The sequence below is a fragment of the Phalacrocorax carbo genome, chromosome 1 (genome assembly GCF_963921805.1).
Source record: "Phalacrocorax carbo chromosome 1, bPhaCar2.1, whole genome shotgun sequence".
Lineage (NCBI taxonomy): Eukaryota > Metazoa > Chordata > Aves > Suliformes > Phalacrocoracidae > Phalacrocorax > Phalacrocorax carbo.
In genome coordinates, this window is record NC_087513.1 from 65,432,034 (window position 1) to 65,453,883 (window position 21,850).

Sequence of the window (21,850 nt, forward strand, 5' to 3'; positions counted from 1 at the left end):
GTTTTTATTCTTTCTAGAGAAACTAGGAGAAGTTGTTTGAAGTTATAAAAAGTTAAATTTATTTGACAATGATTAGAAAAATAAATCCAGTAATCACATCTAAAGAAAGCTTGGATGAAATACACGCTACATTTGTTGGAAGGGACTTCAGAAGACAGTGCAATGCATCCTTGGCCAGGGCAGGATCAACTGTGTTTCTATGGGTGTGCTTCTCTCTTCTGGAGACATTCTTACTTGTACAAACTTAGTCATTTTGCTGTAGCTTGAAATGCATGGCTTTTTGTCATGAAAAGACTTGGCTGGGCTGTATTGGCACTTTAAATGAGTGTAGTTCTCCATAAAGTGAATAATTTAACCATATACCCCAAATGCTGTGCTTTAGAATACTGTCTGAAAGTTAACATACAACACATCTTAGCTTTAGTCCTTGGTGTCTGGAAAGATGATCTTTTCCTCAGGAGCTCTAACTAGAGAGGAAGAAAAAATAAAAACATTTCAGTTGCTGCATTCCTTATCCTTTCCAGGACTATGGTTCTGAGAGAAGATAGCCCAAACAATGTTTCAGCCAAAAACTGGTTTCTGAAGTTAGTTAGCTGGCTGGGAAATGGGAGAATTAGGAATAATGTTTTTAAATTGGGCAAAATTTGTCAGCTGAAATACCACAATTTCTGTCATTGGCCTAAAAAAATTGACAAACTTTGGGATACCTAAAGTCTTATGGAAGAAATATCTTGTGGGTACCTGCCTGTTCTTTAAACAATTAATCCTCTTTGTAAAAGGTAAAATTCATAAGGAATGCACTTTTGGATAATATTCTTGAATCCTTACATTCACTCTATTATTGACAAAACAAAGTTAAATGAAATGTTCTAATACCGTGTGAAATTGTGTTTCAAATAACTGTATCTCAATTTACAGGCTCCAGACAAACATAATATCACACCTCTCCTATCAGCAGTCTACGAGGGCCATGTTTCCTGTGTGAAATTGCTTCTGTCAAAGGTGAGATAGAGATGTTTAGGAGAAGTTATCCATTAGCAAAGTGTATTACTGTGCAGTTTTTTCAGTAAGATTGATGCACAGGATAAGGTCAGAATATCAAACACATGCTGTTTATGTTGCTAAACCAGAGAGGGTACTCTGATTACGGAGAAGATTGAAGGAGAAAGTTCTGGGACTTTTGCAGTGTAGCAAAAGTAATAGTGACCCCTAAGAAGGTAATGTGAGCTCCAGCTAGAGAGCAGTTAACAGCAAATCAGGCAAGAAGGAAAGAAAATGCATTGCTTCAGCAGGCAGGGAGGAGTGGGATTTAGCTTTGGCAGCTGCTTAAGTGTTTCAGGTGATAGAATCTCTGCTGTGAAGTTGCTGTGAGGTGTGGTTTCCCTCTGCTTTTGCCAGATGACTGAAAAGCCATCTGGATTGGCAGAGTGATGGGAAGTTTAAGTAGGAAGATGAGCGTTCTTTGTTACAGAACTTGTAAATTTTCTCCTGGAGAGAACAAACTTGATCTGATTGTTCTCTCTTTGATTCATATTACAAAGATGATCCATTTTATGAAGCAGTAGTTCATTCAGCAATGTTTTGTCTCCATTCATATGTGCTCCTTTTTACACCTCACTTTGAAAAGAGGTTAACAGTGCATTTTCAGTATATGAACCCTCTTAAATCACTTGGCCAAAGGATTTCATGTTGTATAATGTTTTCATATGTCACTTCCACGGTAAAATAGTTTTCCTTAACTACCTTAATACTGCATGAATTTCACTTTTCTTGATGTCTCTGATCGTACCTAATGTTAGTTATGCCTTTCTGTGAAGAAATGCTGTGACTGTTAATTTAGGATACAAATGGTGCATCCAACTTGCTTAAATTTCTTGTGAGCACTGATCCTTCTATTAGGATCATTATACACAAGTTACAAAAAAGGTATCCTTTATCCCATGTCGTATTTCTTTCTACTTCTGTTTCAGTGTTTTGCATTCTAAATAAGTTACTCAAATAATAAGATGCCTGAAAACTTGAGTTCACACATGAATTGTCTGGCATCTAGTAAGGGTTGTGCATTCGTTGTCTGTCTGCAGTCTGTCAGCAAAGGCATTAAGGGCCTTCCCGAACCAGCTATTTTTCACGTAGCCTGTGAGAATGTATTGATATCTATACTTGGTACAATTTGCATGGAATTGGTTACGCTCAACAGCCATAAAGATGAGGCAATCTTACAAAGATTTGCAGTGTTCTGAGAAAGTGAACTTGGACTAGGAGATGAGTTTAAAAAAAAAGTTACTGCAACTGCATAATTTGGGAAAGTTCGTATCACTTTCACATTTCTTAATTCAGAGGTAAATATCATACCATAATTTCTTGCTTTCGTTGACACGGGCTAGCTGATGAAATAGTTATAAACTGGAATTTTGCTCATGATATCATTCTGTTTGAGGCAGATCTTATATTAAGAGGTTGTTCTTTCTCTTAATACAGCGATGGCCCTTGTTCGAACATCTGTTGTCACGCTTTGTTTATAACAGTCTGATTTCATATATTCTTTGATAGCAGACACCTGGGAGATCAAGTGCAATGTTCCTTCTAGTTACTTTTGGAGTGGGGTGTATCTTGCTACTCCAAATGCAGGACAAATATTGAATGCCTGATGTTAGTGCATGTAAATAGCAGAACTGCAATGGGAAATGATGGACCGATATATTTAAGATTTTTCTTCAAAGCTGTTCTTTGTTTTGTAAATACTACACTTCTACTTACTGCTAAGACGCTTCATTATTTTACATATATCTCCTTTCAGCTGCCTTCATTTTCCCTGTTAGTTGATCTCTTGCATATGTGGCCTCTGTCACAGAATATTCCTTAAGCTGTTGGACTAGAAGTCAACAGCCTCCTTAACGTATTTCTAAACAGGAAAACAAAAATAATTTTTTTGTACTTTAACAAGCTTTGAGAACCAATGAACAGTGATGCATGTCTCTTTAGTCTGTTTGCATACCACAAATATTAAAAAGTTAGCAGTTGGATCAAGTTAAAATTATGAAAGGAATAAGAGATTGTTTTTCATGTGCTAAGATTAGATTTAGTATAAATAATTCTGTGCTGGATGCAGTTGTTGATTTGGAAATTGAATTGTTTTAAGCTAACATTCTGTACTGCCTTCTACAGTATAGGAATTGGGATGTTCATAAACCTATCACGTGAGACTTGAGCTATTGAGAGGAGGAGGCGTCTTCCAAGAAATGCTTCAGACATTAATCAGATAGAAAATCAGATAGAAAATACAAAAGATGTACATTAATAAAAGTTCTGAATATGAAAAAAGGTAGCTTAGTCAAGGTGACCTCCAGGATTTTTGTAAATTTTGTTACTGTAGAAGATTCATTCATGTGATGGAAGTAAGCTGGTTACTCTTTCATGTAGTATGGCCGCAGAGCATTCTTTAAACAATCTTACAAGTATTTGGGCATAATTCACTATCAGAGGATAATAACTATATATAAATAGTAGAGACACTGAATCAAGAGTCTAAGCTCTTAAACTGACTAGAATGATTAGAGTGGCCCCTTGATCTTAAGCTGAAGTAGCCTGGGCTGCTGCAAATCTGTGCTTTATGTTGTTGATACTGGTGGTCATGCAGTTGCACAGTGAAACACAGCTAAACTTCTTCGAAGTTCATATTAGAAACAGTTTACACTCAGAGTTTAACTTAAAAAGTACTGGGGACCTATGCTGGCTGTTACCAGTTCAGTCTCTGCAGAAGTTTTTAATGTACATGTCACATGACTAAATTTTCTGCAGGTGATGCTAATAGTTGAAGCCATTACGCCAACACTTGTCCCTTAAAAAGCAGCAAGTTGTTTTATGGAATTTCCAGTAACTTTCGACAAGTCTTTCCTATGATAAAGCACAGTTTGTTACTCTTTATTCCTCAGAAAGGACTGTTTTGGGGTTCTTAGCTAATGCTTATCACACATGGAAGTTGAATGCTGTGATGACACTGTGTCTAAAATACAAATGACATTTTGGAATAGTGAAGGCTGGTGGTTTATCTGGGATTCACTCGCAGCCCATATACAGCTAAACTGATAGAATTGTAGAATCATGTAGGTTGGAAAAGACCCTCAAGATCATAGAATCCAACTATAAACCTAACGTTAATGCTATGGAGTCCACCATTGAAACATGTCCCTAAGTGCCATGTCTACACGGTTTTTTGAACACCTCCAGGGATGATGATTCAACCACTTCCCTGGGCAGCCTGTCCCAATGCTTGACAACCCTTTTGGTGAAGATGGTTTTCCTAGTATCCAAACTAAACCTCCCTTGGTGCAACTTGAGACCATTTCCTCTTGTCCTATCACTCTTTACCAGGGAAAAGAGACTGACACCCACCTTCCTACAACTTTCCTTTCAGGTAGCTGTAGCAAGCAATAAGGTCTCCCCTCAGCCTCTTTTTCTCTAGGCTAAACAACCCCAGTTTCCTTAGCCACTCCTCAGAGGACTTGGGCTCTTGACCCTTCACCAGCATCATTGCTCTTCTTTGGACACGTTCCAGTATCTGTGATGGCTTTACACTGATCTGCATTTGCAATGTGGAATATTTTAAGGTCATAAAAAAAGGTGAGGATTAGGATTTTTAGACATGTAGTTATGACATCTGGGCTACAAAGCTTTTAATAATCCATTGAAATCTAGCTGATCCACTGCATGTGATGTGTCAAACTTTGCCCTTCATGTACATTGCTCTTTTACTGGTAAGCTGGGGGAAAATTTCTGAGGCTAGCATAGGATACTAGGATGACTTGAGATAGTTCCAGTTCTGTTCATTGTCAGCCTTTTCAGCATAAGAGTTCAGAATGGACACTGTAAAGACAAGTTGAAAACCAGTTCTTTCATTGGTCTGGAGGGAAGATGTTCCTTTTCTCCTCAGAAGCTGTTATTAATAATAATGCTGACAGACCAATTTGGTTTGTTATAGTAAAGCAAGAATTGTTATGCTAATTATATGCATTTATTGGACACACAGGTAAGACTGTGTTCTCCGTTCTTATGGAAAACTTAACTGCTACACTACGTTTGGAGTGGCTACAGAAGGAACTAAGCTATAGATGCTGCTATTAGTCCTCAACTACTAGCTCTTTGTCCTTTGTCTTCTGAAAATCAGTATAAAACCAATTCTAACTTTCAAGTAGTAGCCCTAGCCATTCTTGCTATAGCCCCAACCAGCTAACCAGTTCTTGTTCACTGGGGTTAGCAACGCATCAGAATCAAATGGTTTCACAGCTTCTGAGGAAGCAGGCTTCCTCTGGGAACAGCCCATATGTAAAGTTTTATGTGAACACAATGGAGGGAGAGAGATGTTTCAAATTCTCAAGAGCCCCCTGAAGCACCAACTAGTTTGACAGTACCTTAGGAGGGTGATACCTTGGACAAGCCATCTGTCTCAGAAGCAGAACTTTCTACTTTATTCTGCAGTATTTGTAGGAATATATTGAGGAAAAGCAGATAAATCAGGTTGGACTACATTTAAGATGCAGATTAAATAATATTTTAAAACCTGGAAGGGGTACCACAAGAGGTTATCTCCAAGTATTTTTAAGAATACCACTGTTGTAGTAAATGACTGACTGACTTGTTCTTGAGGACCTTCCATCAGCTGACTTCAACGTCTGCGATTCCTTAATACATTCAACTTTCCATCGTGCTGAAGCCCAGGTCTCTGGAATAGAACTGTACATTGTCAAGTCGTATCACCACCATTGTGGAAGCTGTGGCTAGGTTTGATCAGCTTCCAAATAAAGTTACTGTTACTGGGAGAGTTGTGTTGCATTGCATACCCTATATCTAAATCTTGTGGCTCTCAGGGGCTTGAATGTATATAAAATTAGATAAACAAGCTCCTTTCTAAAAATCCAAAAGATCGTACTAGCAACCTTAACTCTTGACTTGAATAACTTTGGTTTGGGCATTCATAACTTTAGGGAGATATTATTTAACATACTGCTTTCTGAAGAAACAAAGTGAAGTGTGGTGTGTAATCTATAAATGGCCTTTTCATGTTAAAGCAGGTTTTGAGGCTGTAGTTTGACAAGACAAAACACTCAGTGGTATGAGTGTCTACACCAGTCCCCTAAAATGGATTTTGTGGCACAGCATTTGGAAATGGGTGAGGAATCTAGCAAGACCTTACAAAAAACACCTCATCAATAGCCTTGTCAGGATTGATGAGGGTCTGTGGAGATGGGGGGACCTAATTAAGCAGGCATTGCCACTGGATGCTTTGTAACTTACAGCCGATGTGCAATCACATTTAAATTTGCCCAGCCAGATACTTGAGTTGTCTTCAGAAGCTTCATTTGTGGTGTTCTGCAGCCGTTTTAATCACATAAGAGTGAAGGAGTTCTTGTATGTGGTCTTTCTTGCCATACTGTCCCATCAGTGAGACACGCATGCTGTCTACCAACGTTAGTCCCATGTTACAGTTAAGCCCATGCAAAGGTTGGTTAGGTGATGCTGTTCAGTCTTTTAATACTTTTACCTGCATAATGCTCACTGCTTCCTTGTAACGGGCCTGGCATTTACCCTGTTCACTTGTCCCTATCGCAGGTTAATTTTCTGTAGTCCTCTGCTAACAGCGGCCTCCAAATTAAAGTTCTGTTGTGGCTTTAGTTCCTTGTGTTAGTTTATGGAATCAGAGGGACACTGGTGCCAAATCAAGAGACAGAACTGAGGTATCTTCAGTTTCACTTCGGCTGCTGCCTTGGGAATTTTTTTCAGTGCTTTTGCAGTGTGACCTACCTGTTCCAGAGGGTGGTCTTCTGGGTTTGATTACAGTTTTTGTAGTTGTACAGTAGAATCCAGTTTCTGTTTCACTGCTCAACCAGTCTCTGTGGTGTTCCTTTGTAAATGTCAGATGGTGTTTGCTTGTTGCCAGGTACTAAATGCGTGCTCAGCTGTCTCTGTGGCACTGTTTTTGTAGGCGATGGGTGAATTTCAGATGTAATTTGGGAATAAGAGACATGGAACAGATGAGAAGGATGAAGCTCAAGTCCCTTTAGCCCTGTAGTGTCCCTTATACCCACACTTGCTTATACTATTAGTTGCAAAGGCACAAGTGGTATCTTTTTCTCCATTATCATACTTCCTGTTAATTCTTGAAGAACTATGGGGAAAATATTTTTGCAAGCCTGTTTGTCAGCATTGTTTTGAAAGCCAGGCTCAATTCTTATTAGTTTTGATAAGCTAATGAAACATCAGCTACGGTAATTTGACAGTAATATTGTAATATTGTCATATCTGAAGGATTAATGCATCCTTACAACTTATTTTCTAAGAAAAAAAATAGTCAACGTTAAGTACTCCTTCTATAACTTTTGCCACAGCTGTATTAATTTCTTTTTTGTTTCCACGCAAGTCTCTATTCCTTAGTTGTGCAGTGTAAGATCCATGAAAATTTAAATTTTGGCTAGAAGCTTGTGTTGGGAGGCCTCTGATTGAAAGTAACTACCTGATCACAGGAAATCATGTTGTTTGCATGCACAGTTTCATTGTTTGGGAAATATATTTGTAATTAATATATGAATTTTTCTAAGAAAAGAAAGCTTCTTATTGCTTCACTTTAGCAATGAAAATAAATATTATAGGCTGGGCAAAATATGAATACCAGTTAGGGTTAATAACAATGGTTTTGGCCTTTGTATGGAAAGTAACATTCAGCTATAATTTTAGGTGGGATGAGACTTTAAGGAGGTGAGAAGTGGAGTGAAATAGGTGCCTGAAAAAGGAGCTGTAGCTGTATGCTCAATGAGAAGGGATTTTACTGGTAGAAGTCAGTCTAGAATATTACGCCTGCCACAAAAAGAATATATCATGCTGCTACCCCTCTTGTGCATTTTCAGGGGACTGGAACTGATTAATTCTGGCTAAGTTTAGATTTCACAGATCTTATTTCCTGCTTCTTCCCTCCTACCACTTCCCTAAGAACACATGAAATTCTATCTTGCGTCAACCATGGCTCCAAATTATGACATAGTTAACGTTTTCTAAACTACCTGGTGATCCTGTAGCATTTGGCTACATGTTAATACTGGAGTAATATGAAAACGGTAGGAGAGTTCCTTCCTTAATCTTGTGTGTGTTGTAACACTTACTCTAGCTTTTCAAATTGCTGTCTCTTGAGAGGTATTAAGAACTCCCTAAACAAAGTGATTTAGCTCTGAGTTTCTTCTTAAAGCGTGATCTTCTGTGAAAGGCAGGTAATCCCATAAGATTTGTTTTGACCTTGGAAAGTACATACATCAAAAATGGTGAATTAAGTACTGTGAAGAATCATTTGAGGGCATATCCTGGTGTGTTTTACAGTATGTATTTGAAATGTGATTTTAATATTCATTAGTGGTTGCAAACGAGTACTCCAGCAGGTTTAAGTGGTAATTTTACAGCTTCAGAAAGCAAACAGCTCTTTAATGCTGGTTTTACTCTTTGGTGAATCCCTTGTTCAGTATTGAAGTTGTTAACAATGTTTTAGGTTTAGGTTTTTAGGTTTTTTTTCCAAGTTTTGACCTATTGTAATGGTTGCATGGATTTAACCCCCAACAGTTTGGTTTTATTTAGGTTCTTCTGTTTATGAAGCATAGCAAAAAACCATAATTTTGTTGAATTATGGTCTTATGATTAAAGTACTTTGAACTGTAGCTTCACACATTGTTGTAATTTGTGTTGCTATTCAAGTTCAGACATTATGAAAAACAGATATAACAGAGTTATTTTGTATAAATAAAACAACTTGCATTGTTTGAACCAAAATGAAATAGTTATGACTTTGCTTTCATAATTACAGTGCATACATAGGATGACTGATAAACACCTAACATGACTTAACAGTTGATGCGTTACACTCTTCCAAAGGTAGTTTCTCAAAAGACCCGTTATTACACATTTTTTTCTGAAGTTAGTATTTCAGTGAGGACTTCCTGATGTCTTGTTCAGATGTTTTAATTTTGGAACAAGCAATGCTCGGTTAGATTTATTACGCCATAAGAAATTTAGTTGCAGTTTGAAAAATTCAAAAATCGAGATTACAAATGAGTGAGTTTTCAAGCACTGCTGTTGTGCTAATCATAGTGTTCAGCCATAATAAATTACTATCATGATTTTGACGGGTTGGATTCATTAAATGGTTTTCACCATAGCACAGTTGTGGTTAGCTCTGACAGTTCAGGCCTGCCCAATATTGACTAAATCAAAACATTGATGATGAGGTAAATGAAACTTACAGATCAAAACCAAAGATTTGGTGGCATGCTTAAAATACTCAAAGAACATCACTCCTTCCAAACCTGTAGAGGTTAAAGCTCCAATGTTGTCCTGTAAGGAGCAGAGATTTGGAGCCAATGATCATTATGGGTCCCTTCCAGCTTGAGTTATTCTATGATCCTATGAAATCACACATACATTATAAAACTGTAAAACATATCTAAGGGGGGGGGGGGGGGGGGGGAGTGAGGTTTTACACTTGAAAATTTTCTGTTCATTAGGAAAGACTTTACCTTCCATTTGGGCACAAGATTTTAATGTTTAGATTAACAGACAGCTGCTACATGTGTGCTAGATCAGCTTCCAAAAAACTTAATTAACCTACTGTTACCAGGAGGTAATAATACAGCATCATATAAATCCTCAAAAATGGAAAGATTCCAATTACTGAAATACACAATGGGTGAACATAGTTTTTACTATCCTCAGCAAGGGGTGGGTGAATTTACTAAAGTCGAATTAATTCAATCGTAAGGTATTATGGCTACCAGAAGTAGCATAAACCCTCTAGGTCATAGTTGAGATGTGCTTTTCTAATAAATGTTTTTTTTTGTCAGGCTGAAGATCAGAATACTGGATCCTTAAAGCATGTCTTTTGAAGATTTCATTCTGCATATTCCTACAAAACTGCCCATTTTAATAATCCTTCCTTTTTGAAATATCAAGCCTAACTTATACAGTACATAGCCTAGAAAAACTTTAGGGAGATCTTAACATTCTTTCAAGCTTTTGAAAATGTGTGGAATATATCATACTGTAGGCATCCTGAAGAAAAGACCAATGGAGATTTGCAGGGTGATACTTAAAACTGCTCTGTCAGCATCCAAGTTTCAGTTGAAAACATTGTTTTGGTCTGACTTACTGTAATACATGAAAGTAATTAACTTTAGTCTAAAGAGTACTTCCTGTTTAAAGTTCAAAGGTAGGGCTTGTTGTCTTACTACTACACTAATGGTAGGTAGTTCTTTATATTAATCTTAAAATATTTTTCCAGGAATTTGAGACATGTTAAAATAGCCATTGTAATTTTAAACAGTGAAGTCCTTAGCAGCATGTTGTGGCTTCAAAGTGAAGCAGAGATGTCATAAGTTGTGTTCATTTTTTCTGCCCTTTCAGTGTTACTAAACATATTAAACAACAAAATAATATTGGAAAATATTAGGGAGGAAATTAATTTTTAGTAAATTTTGACAAAGTCAGATCTGAATTGTCTTCCAAAATACCAGATTTTTATTTTGTGTGTGTTATGTACCAGCCTTCTACAAAACAAAATAACAGAAAGTAATGAGTACTAAGAACTGGACTGAAGCCACATCAGTCACTGTATTTCAGTTTGCTTGTAGTTTTTTCAGGGATAGCAGATTTAAAGGATAACTATTTGAAAAGCAGAAATACATACATATATGTATGTATATTCAAATTGTACCATGCTTTTCTTTAGGAGTTTTAGATTTAATTTTGTAATATAAAAAGGTATTTTTAGTCTAGTGTAAGAGAAACCAATATCATGTTACAATAGACAATTAAACAGCTTTGAATGCTTCTAATGGAGGATGAGGTTTGTCACATAATGTGACAAATCTCATCTGTTCATATTTCAATCTGTTTTGTGTAAAATATCTAATGCAATTTGATCTCTGCTTTCTACTAAAAAGTGTTACAAGAAATATTCTATTGAGTTAGGCAATTTAGCACCTTTTTTCTCCTCTGAGAGTGGCAAAAGTGATGCCATTTGGGAAGAACTGTGATTTTGACCCCTTCAGTTCATTTTTTCCCCTCATTCATAGTTGTTGTATTAGGGATTTTAGAGGTACACACATCTCTCCCTGTGAAGAAGTGTTTATAAATTTGTTGGCCGTTAATTGATCCGTATACTTTCTGAACAAGCTGACATCTGCCTCCCTAACTTCATCTGGAAGCTTCTGCTTGCTGTATAAACCAGTCTTTTACCAGCTTCATTACCTTTCACGTTCACTTTCACATGCACTTTCACAGGGTTTGGTGACAGCTCTGCATTGCCTTTATCTGCTGCCTTCATGTTTGGTTTTTGTTTTATTTCCTGAACTCCAGCTGTACACTAGTAGCTATTGTGCTGCCTTTAGAGCATGTTTAACATTTGTGCTTTGCCCAGTGGCTTGAGAGGGCAAATGTTCTTGATGTTATTACCCTGCCAAAGAAAGAGTATATATATGTATGTTTTTGTGTATGTATTTGTCATGGTTTAAGCTGGCAGGCTTAACACCCCACAACCATTTACTCACTCCCCCTGCAGTGGGATGGGGGAGAGAATCAGGAGAAAAAGGTAAAATGTGTCAGTTGAGATAAAAATAATTTAATAGGACAGAAAAAGAAGGGAAAATAATAGTATGATAAAAGAATATACAAAGCAAGTGATGTACAGTGCAGTTGCCCACCACCTCCTGACCGATGCCCAACCAGTTCCTTAGCAGCAGTCCTGCCCCCCCTGCTCCCAGCTAACTCCTCCCAATTTTTTGTTTAGCATGAGGTCATATGGTATGGAATATCCCTTTGGTCAATTGGGGACAGCTGTTCTGACTGTGTCCCCCCCAGCTTCTTGTACACCTCCAGCCGCCTTTCTGGCAAGGCAATATGAAAAGCTGAAAAGTCCTTGACTTAGTGTAAGCACTGCTCAGCAACAGTTCAAACATCAGTGTGTTGTCAATGTTATGTTCATCCTGAATCCAAAACACAGTGCTATACTAGCTACTAGGGAGAAAATTATCTCTATCCCAGCTGTGAAACTCAGGACAGTATTTTAAGAGAAGCACATAACACACACATAAAATGTTAATAGCTTTTACTCTGGGGAAGTAGAGAATACTGTGGAATCATTTTATTCTTATACAGTTTTCATTAAACTTGCTTCCAGGCAGTGTTGCACTTCTGAAAATTGAAGTCTTCTTGACCTGAACCTTATTATTTCCTCCTTGTTCTGTTGAATGCAAGCAGGAATATTTCTGCCTAGCTATGGGCCCATTTTCTTAATTTGTTAACACTGAGTTTATTAATCTGTGTCCTCCTTAGGTAGTCATGACCCTCTTATCCTACATTCAGTGAAGCTGGTTTAGAAACTCAGGTCTTCCAAGTCTGTGAGTTTTCTGAAGTACAAATGTGCATGAAGGGTGAAAAGCAGTCTACGTCTAAACTAAAAGTTCTCTTTATATTTTAAAGTTACTTCAGTTAACAGTTATATATTTTATGTTCTAAATGCTGATACATTGGTAGAGGGTTTTGTAAGTTAAGTCCTTTAAACTGAATCAGGATGAATAGTGGTAAGTCATTTACTACATAGTTCCCTTTTTCTTCAAGCCTAAGTTCCTTCGGGTTTTCCAAGCTTAACATCAAAGAATAGCTTTGAAGCCCTTTTGATTTCCACCTGGACTCTGATCTGAGAATGCTATCTAAGCAGGAGAAATAATCAACACCTGCGAAAGAAGCTTTTCGTCTCCCAGGACAACTAAGATAATAACAGCCGCATACCCGTTAACTCTAAGGGGTTTTTTTTAGGGGAAGAATAAATTTTTCACAAGCAGTGGGTTTCAGTGGTTTCAGCCTAAGTGTGTGTTTGCAATGACCAACTAATTATTTCTTGGGAACAGACCAATTCAGCTCACCTTCACACCCAACAGAATGGTGATACTGCAGCATACTGCATACTGTGTGGGCCAAGGATGTTACATAGTGACAGAGGTAAATGTTATGATCGCTTCTGTCGCTGGATTGAATTTAGTGCGTATGTGCAAAATGTATGCCTGCATTCTTCTACCTGAAAAGTACTAGAGAAAGTGAGCTGCCTGGAAGGAATTATTGCAATTATAAGCATGCCTCTCTGAATTCTTTACTGGAGTTGTCAAGACACTTATTTTCCCAGGCTCTTTCCCTGATACCAGAAGTCTATCCCCTTGCCCCACAGCTGACTGCCACCAAACCAACCAGTCTGTTCAGCTCATGTCTTGCACTGAGGGTCTCTAGGAGCTGCAGGGAAGATGAATGGCTGCAACAGGATCAGTTTGGCCAGTAGACCACAGGATGAGCACTACTGCCTTAGAAGTCACTGTAAAGCCATCTTTTTAGAATGGCAGATTGAATATTTAGAAGTAAAGAGAGTAGAGGTTTCAAAGATGGAAATATTCTGTGTTATGAAAAGTAGTATTGGCAGCAAATGGTAGTAATGTCAGATATAGTTTATTAGATTGTTAGAAACTTTTAAAATGGGAAGTTTAGTGGGCTGACAGTTGTCTTGGGAACAGACATGGTATTATGTGTGGAAGTTTAGTAGAGTTTTATGTGTATAATCTTTTATCAGTAAAGAAGCTCTTGAAATTCTAGATCCCTTATGTTCCTAGAAAACTATTGGCTGTCCTTTACTATTAATCTGTGTTCTTCCTTCCCTGTAATGTAACTGAGAAGAGACTTGTACTTACTCAACGGAGAGTTGATATGTAAAACTAAAGATGAACCTCTGCAGTAGATGCTCTTGCCACCCACAGTGTTTTTCCTGTTACTTTATTGAGCAAATACACATTTTAAAGTGAGACTTGCAAATCTTCTCAAGAGGAGGCGTTCTGTAATCTAACTTATTTTCAGGAAACATCTCTTGATCTCTGCAGTCAGCCCTGTGTTTTCTAATAACTTTTATCCCTTTAACTACCCAATTCATAGTTCAGCCTGTTTTTCCCTTTTATATACATGACTACACGGTGCTCAAAACAAATATGACAAGTTAACCTCTCTTTGCTTCTCATTTGCTCTCTCCATATTTCTGGCACTGAGCCTGCATTTGCACTTACTGTTCTGCAGTTTGTCTGCTTGATGCATTTCTGTTATCCTCTATCCTCCTATTGCCTCCCCATTCTGTTTTGTTGCCTTTTAGGTGTAGGCATAGTTTATTCAAAACAAACTTGATCAGTTTTGGACTTGGAATGATTTGGGCTTTTTTCTATGTAGCAATAGGGTTTTCTTCAAAATGGGGGAGAGAAGCACAGTCCTAGGTGAATGTAGTCTTTCACGATGTAGAAAGAAAATAGTATGATTTGCTAGTAAGGTCTTCTAGAGATTACCTGTTTAATTTAGCATGTGAAAAAGCTGCTGAATGATAGATTTCATAAGTGTGTAGTACTGAACTCTTGCATTCATATGAGTAGTTGCTGGAAACAAACAAAAATCTTTGTGTTTCTATCCAAGATTAATTGATAATTTGTTCATCTTGCAACTTGCTGCATGACAAAGGTTATGTGACTTTTTCCTAGTTCTAAAGTAAATTTTGAATTTTAGGTTATCTGTGTGCCGAATAGTTTTGTACATAAATCTTGCCCGTTTGGTTTCTAATTGAAACAATGCACTGCACTAAAACTCTGTAATCAATATAGTTATCCAAGGTAAGTAACTCTGGTGACACATTTAATATTAATACAGCCTGGCTTTATGAATTGACAGTCCTTCTCAATGTCTTTGCAGGGTGCTGATAAGACTGTGAAAGGCCCAGATGGACTAACTGCCTTTGAAGCCACTGACAACCAGGCAATCAAAACTCTTCTTCAGTGACGGATGGACTGATATCTTAAACGTCTCTCCTGTGGCCTCACACTGCTGCCTGTCTGTCACTCTTTGCATCTTCCAGCTTCTTCAGCTAAATACTTTGGGGGGAGGGAAATACTTTATGAATCAGACTAGTTAGGGGCTTGTATCGAAGATAATCTGTTTGGACAGGGTTGAAAACTATTATGAACAGTATCCCTCTAGGACTTCTTTCCAGTGCACAATCTCTTCCCATTTCTAGTGAAAATGGAAGAAGGAAGACAGACTATGGTCTTGAATTTTTGGCTTGTAAACCTCCTAGGTTAGTACTAAGATTTTTTTGAAAGATTCCTTTAGATGGAAATACTGTGCTATGTACCTGAAACTAATTGTGAAGGAGACAATAGTCCCATGCTATTAGTGTCTGCCATAATCTGAAGCGTAGTAATGTAGGTGGCTGGGTTGCTTTTCTCTCTCAGTGGGTAGCTTTATTCTTCTGCCTAAAGCTTATGTTGCAGTTTTGAGGACTTTTGATACTAGTTATTGGAGCTGTTCTTTATATTGACTAATTGGATGTCACACTAATGTTTTTCTGATTCTTGAGTAAACCAGGAAAGACCAGTTGAGGCATGGTGGTGTTACACTCCAGAACATCTGTCAAGGTACTTTTGGGTGCTTGAATTTGAGGTTTTTCTTTCCCATGTTTGTTCTAGTCCAGGACAGACGTTTTAAGCAACTGGTTTTGAGAGAGTTCAGAACATTACTGTAGTTACTTCCAAAATGATTGTAAGATGAAATTTCTGTACTCACCATGTCAGCATAAAGTTTATAGACATGTGCGAAAGCTACAGGCTGTTTGGTACGCAAGGATAATCAAGTCAAATGTGGAAAATGAACAGTAATTATTTAGACATTCCTATCAAGTGAATATTGTTGCTAAACTTTTCTGGTAGACTTTTAAAATATATGTAAGCTTTCTAAGTTCAGGTATTAGGAACAGGAAGACGTACAAGTAGAAGTCTTAACTTGCTCTAACTACTGGAGGGATAAAAGAAAACCTTTTTAATTGTGCATATCTTTGAACCGATGTTTTGTTGTTGGCTGAATGAACCTCTTCAATTTCATTAAGGCATGGGGCCCGTTGTTAAAGTTCCCAGTGCAAACATACCACATCAATCATTGGCTTTTAGATAAGATTTACTATACCAGTAAGTATGACAGTACTATGACAACCTTGATAATTCATGGGAAGGTATTTAATGATGTTGTAGGGATCCCTGTCACATCCTATGGTCCTCAGGAATGTCTGAGCTTCTGGCTTTCATCTTGAAAATTCTCATTAGACTGCTGATTCACCCAAAACTGAATAACAGGTTTTATAACAGAAAAGTGTGTACCACAAACTGTACATCTTCCTCTTTTTTTGGAGTACAGATTTCAAACTTTCTGACAACGTACACAATACAGAAAACAAATGTATATAATGTCTCATGCTGAATTCTTAAACAAAAGTAGCCAATATTATTTTGATATCACTGTTGAAATTGAGAGGATGTGTAGAAGTAGGCTAGTGACTACCACTCCTATTTAATGGAGACTTAGTTTTACTTGAATCATGTTGCTTATTATGATTGAATGTCTTGGCTATAAAAAGCCTTGCATTTAGACTGTAAAAGGAGAACAGAAACTGACTTACATGTACACATCCCATAAGAAAAGCAATGGAAAAAACAATCAGCTCTGGCCATAAACTGTACAGTGCAATTACTCTTTGCTTCTTGGAGATGGGTGGCAAGGAAGAGCCAGAAGGGTTGGAAATCGGTGATAAATCAATTGGTGAGCTGCTGATAGAAGAATGAGCATGTTTGAACAGTACTTTTAATGACTAAAGAGAACTCTTTAATCTTATCTCTGATCAGTGCTGGATTGTCATGTCATTGTAATAGTGTGAACACAGACTATAGGTTTAACTCTTTATTCAGCTATGAAAGTAACCATCTTTGGCATAAACTTGCCTCCATATTATGCTATTAAATACTTAGCTATTAAAATACTAGTCTAGAAAACTGCAATCTGTTTTTATGTGGAAAACTTGAATAATCAAGTTTTTTGTGTTGATTAGTGTCAAGTTGTCTGGCCATAGTGTTTTGGGGTTCTTTTCCTCTGTATTCCTTCCTGCCCTTCCTTTCAACTCTCATTTAAGTGAGCATTACCATAGTAAAGAAACATCATCTTTGTACTAACTCTTCTGGTGATTCATTGAGGCAATTTTGCCTCCCTTTTTCTACAACTATGTGGACACCTTATTTTTTCTTACTTCACTTGAGGGAAAAAAAAATTGCAAACAAACTTCAGTGAGACAAGTGTTGATTTGGCTGTAATATATACCCAAGCTGCCTTTCGAGATAGTTAAAAGATGGCATTTAATGTTTGGCTTATAAAGAAGAAATACTTTGCTTTTTGCACTACATAAGAGATGAATGATCATTTTGCCCAGGATTTTAAAAAATAAAAGTAATAATAAAAGCTTATGCTTTTGTAATTATCTAGATACTGGGCTTGTTCATTTTTTCCCTTCTTGTTAGCTATATTGTGAAAAAATAAAGGGTGGCTGCCTGTGTTTTTGAGTAGGTCCTAACTAGATGAAAAGACCAAACTGTAAATTATTTTACATTCTCTAAACACAATTCAAAAAGTCTGTCAGACTGGAATTACATATACTTGGAAATACACTCTGTTCTTAAACCTCTTCCTTTGAAATTTGTGCTGAATAAGTTATAACCTTAAGTATATTTTGGATTTTGTACCCTCTGCTCCCTTTTTTTAAGGGGGAGCAAATGGGAAAAGGAGTACCATAGTTAAATGAAATTTTATCATTGAATAGAACATTGAATTACTTGTAAAACAGGCTGGTAAGAATGGAGTGTCCTAGGTCAAGCAATTGCAGTGTTGCATGCAAAATTTCAAAATGAACTTGTCTGAATTATATTTTGTAAATGGATAAACAATCATCTTTCTACGCAGTGATGGAAGAAAATTAGTGCTCTGTGCATTTTGATATTTGACTTCCTCTTTTCACCATTGTTAACTGTTTTGACACAGTTGGGTTCATCATTATCATGGTTCATTAGACGTCAGAATGCTAAATGATACTGTATTCTTAAGTTTGTGTTGCAAGAATGAATGGAATAAACTTGAAATGTGCGATATGAGAATGTGGAGTTTTATTTGCCTTTCTAATCCTGTGTCTTATTAATCTGTGGCTACAAGTTTTTATTTGCCTGGAAGGCATCTAAGCTCCAGCTCACAGGTACAGTGATTAAAATTTTCAGGTTCTTATAAGGCTTAAATGTGGAACGGAAGCTGCTTTGAGAACTGAATATATTAAGTTGGTTTTGTGTTGGTTTTTTTTTTTTAATTACATCCATTTAAAAGAGGTTTTGATTAATTCTCTGGTATTACATTCTGCATTTCCTGCTTAAATGGTCATGCATGATGTTGAAGATCTCTTATTCATGTAAAATTCTGAGACAGTTTTGTAGGTAGAGGGATGATCCTCCCATTACCTGTGAAGACTAAAGCAATTTATTCCTTCCTTTTTTTAATCAGAGAAACTGAAAGTTATTTACAGAAAGCATAGCTGAAGTATAAATACAATGTGTAGTCATTATTTTTGTTGTATATTTATGGTGACTTTGTCAGAACTTCCTATTATAACTTTGCTTGTCAGTAGAGATTTAGATCCAATTGCTTGAATTGTTTTATATGACTTATTTTAAAATATACACTTTTTAAGACAAAGTACAGGGAGGTGTTGTGTCAAAGTGGGAAAACTATAAATATGGAAAAGGATTTCAAAAGAAACTTAGTTTGTCTGGTTTTCTCTGCTAAGTTTTGAAAACAGGGACTTCTAATGCAGTATGTGCAACCTTTCAGTCAAATATTGGAAAAGAGGGACATGTTCATCATTAATACTGAAGCAGTTCAAACTGTGCGATGGCTAGTGGCAGCTGATATATGCGCTTCAGTTCCTGTGTTCGTCTATTGGTTTTCTGTTTGTTTTTTAATGGATAGCTTTTCTGTAGGAGTAAATACTAGCTAAGGTTCAGAACACGGATTTCTTTCACTCGAATTTCTCAGTGCCTGGCTAACCAAATTCATCTATACATGTAAACACTTTTCCTAATATTTGTTTGTCTGATCCATGGTACAAATGGATTTCTCGGCTTCCTTCCAAAAGGAAGTTGCCCTGAGAAAGCCATTTTTTCAGTTGGATCACTTGATTGTTTTTCTGTTTTGAGAAAAGTATATTCTCAAAGCTCTGCTCAAAATATTTTTGTTCTACTTCTAATCTGACGTCTTGGCACAGCTTTCAACTAGGTTATGCCATAAGCTTACCAGATGCGTTGTTCAGAAAGCGCTGTTTCATGTAGTGCTTTGAAAGGTTTCAAAAGTGTAAGTGCGTGCCTGCTTGGGAAGTGAATGAGCATTTTTCCTAGGAGCAGTGCTGCTCTCTCCCTGCCTTAGCAGTCAAAACAATGTTTCTAATAATTTTAAACCAAGCAAAGTTGCATTTAGAGACCATTGCTTGCTATTGTGATCTAATGTTAATTTGAAGAGCCTTCTTCTGAACAGGAGAAGTCCTGGAATCTCTTAATTCTTCACTCTTCAGATGGCATTTGGAAAGCACCTATGTGCACATCTCCATTCTCCTGTGTCCTAAATACCTTGCTCTTCAGGAATACTGCAGGCTGCTACAGGATACAGGTTTTTTTCTGTACTCTTCAGTGAGTTCCTGTTTTCCACAAATATACCTTTATTTTGCAACACTTCAAAATTATAAATAGAGGCCTTCATTTTCATGCACTGAGGTTTGTCTCATGGTCACTAAAGTTGAGAGGCAGGACAGTGCCAACACCACAGGACAGACTGCATGATTCAATTCATCTATCAAACTTAAAATTCAATAAAGGAAAATTTTTCAGTTGTCTCAAGCTGAGCATAAATTTGAAGGATACAAAATGGAGTCTCAAAGAATTTCTTGACCTACAATAAATTCAGGTTTGGTACATACATAAAATTATTTACCTTTAAAACATTCTTTCATATGTGTGTCATTGTTTTCATCTAACTGAAAGTAATTCCTCAGTATATTCAGAAGAAACTTCAGTTTGTTCACCAAAGCTTTTGTTTCAAAACAAAAGAAACCATTTTCTGGTTTGGATCAATGTTTAACTATTTTGCCTCAAAAGTGTTTGGAGGTGGGAAGTCTGGCAAAGTGTGTAGCTTTTCATGAAAATGAAATTATACTTCCTCTTTCTTTTTGGAATACACTTTTAATTAATAAATGTAACCTTTTTAAAGAGTGGCAGCATATTGTGACAAAAATCCAGCCACTCATTTCTTATTTTCAGTGGAAAACCAATAGATACATTCCAGGTTGACACAAAATGTCTACCCCCTTCCAACCTAACAGTGCAGTCACCAAACCAGATCAGTATTTGCATGTCCTTGTGCAACGATTCAGCTTGGTTTCTGTTGAGAGGGATATCCCTGGGAGGGCTGCATGGTGCCCTAGACTTTCGTAGTGTCTCCTAATCCACTATAGCACAGGGCAGATGTAGTAGTTTAATTAGATCTAAGATAAACAGAGATATCTGAATGGGGTTGTTATTACTTAATTCAGTTTCTGCAGTGCAGAAGAATTCCCAGTATCTATCCCTTGGCATGCAGAGTGAGGAGAGCTGCCCTTGTTAAAGACTGTTAAACAGTAATTTGTTACTGTACTGAGCCAGCTATGGCCATCATAACATGGTAGCCTTCTAGAAGAGCAAATGTTAGTTGTCTTTTATAATATTATATATAATATTAAAATTACCAATGCTCTTACATAAAAATGTAATGTTTTAACCTAATATTAGGTTTTGAAAGTCTTTCTCAAAGTGTATTCTTGTTACTTTTATATATTTTATTGGGGGTGGGGGGTGTCTTGCATATGCTTTAGGAAGCTTCCTAAAACAAGAGCGCTTTCTAGGTTTTTTTTCATTGCCCCTCTGCATAAAGCGAGCTGTAACTTTACCTTTTACAACAGAAATATATTTTTTTATGTTACTTTTAAATGAAAAATGGAGTCAATGTTTGTGTGTTCTTATCTATTATAAAGAACAGTTGTGCTGAAGGATACTTCCCAACTATACTTTTTGACAAATTGCTGTGAAAACCTAGTCCTAAACCTGACACCAATATCTGTGTGGGCAAATCCTGAACAGTAGACATAAAAAAAACATGGGAGGAAATGTTTGAGTTTGTTAGAGGCATTAGATGAGATACTATTAGAACTGGGATCAATACAGTAGCAACAGATTTGTTTCGTCACCATGCACAAAACCCTCTGTATTCCACTTCTCAATAGGAAAACTTGATTTCCTTCCTTCTTTTTCATGCACTTAGCCTGTAAGCCGATTGAAGGGTTATGTCTCAGGACCTGACACACCTTAAATGTGTTTGTGTGTTTTCCAGTCAGCATCAATAACCTTCTCAAAAATACAGAAAAGCTTATTTAGAGAGAGAGATGAAACATATGGGAAGCACACTGATTCCTAGTGCCAGAGGTTTAAAATGTAAGAACAAAACCCCAAGCTTATAAATTAATGAAATTTCTGAAGATAGCTATATATTAAATATTTACAAAGCTATATTAAACAATAACTTGAAAGAAAAAAGACCCAGCCTACGGCAATAAAGCTGCATAACTATACTTAAGGCAGTGCCTCTAAGGCTGTGTTCTCACTATAAACAGCTGGATATATATTGCCCGTTCTCTCTTGTCTGGTTAAAAAAAAAAATTGGCACTTACTCAGCAGATGGTTGCTTTGGGGAAAAGAGGAGTCCCTTATTCCCAATTTGCAAAGCTCAGAGGTTGGGTTTGAAGGGGCTGGGTTTTTTGGGTGGGGTTTTTTGTTTGTGTTTTTTTTACTGTCAGAGGTGAGATTTACAG

At 37.0% G+C, this 21,850-nt stretch overlaps 1 protein-coding gene across 1 annotated transcript in view; it reads left to right on the plus strand.

The window, feature by feature from the left end:
- The window catches only part of MTPN (myotrophin), a 44,301-nt gene extending 26,239 nt beyond the window's left edge, over positions 1-18,062 (plus strand). Inside the window, exons 3-4 of the mRNA XM_064457587.1 lie at positions 919-1,002; positions 14,794-18,062. Of these exons, the coding sequence (XP_064313657.1) occupies positions 919-1,002; positions 14,794-14,880 (171 nt within the window). The 3' untranslated portion in view covers positions 14,881-18,062. The remainder of the gene's footprint in view (positions 1-918; positions 1,003-14,793) is intronic.
- The last annotated feature ends 3,788 nt before the right edge of the window (positions 18,063-21,850 follow it).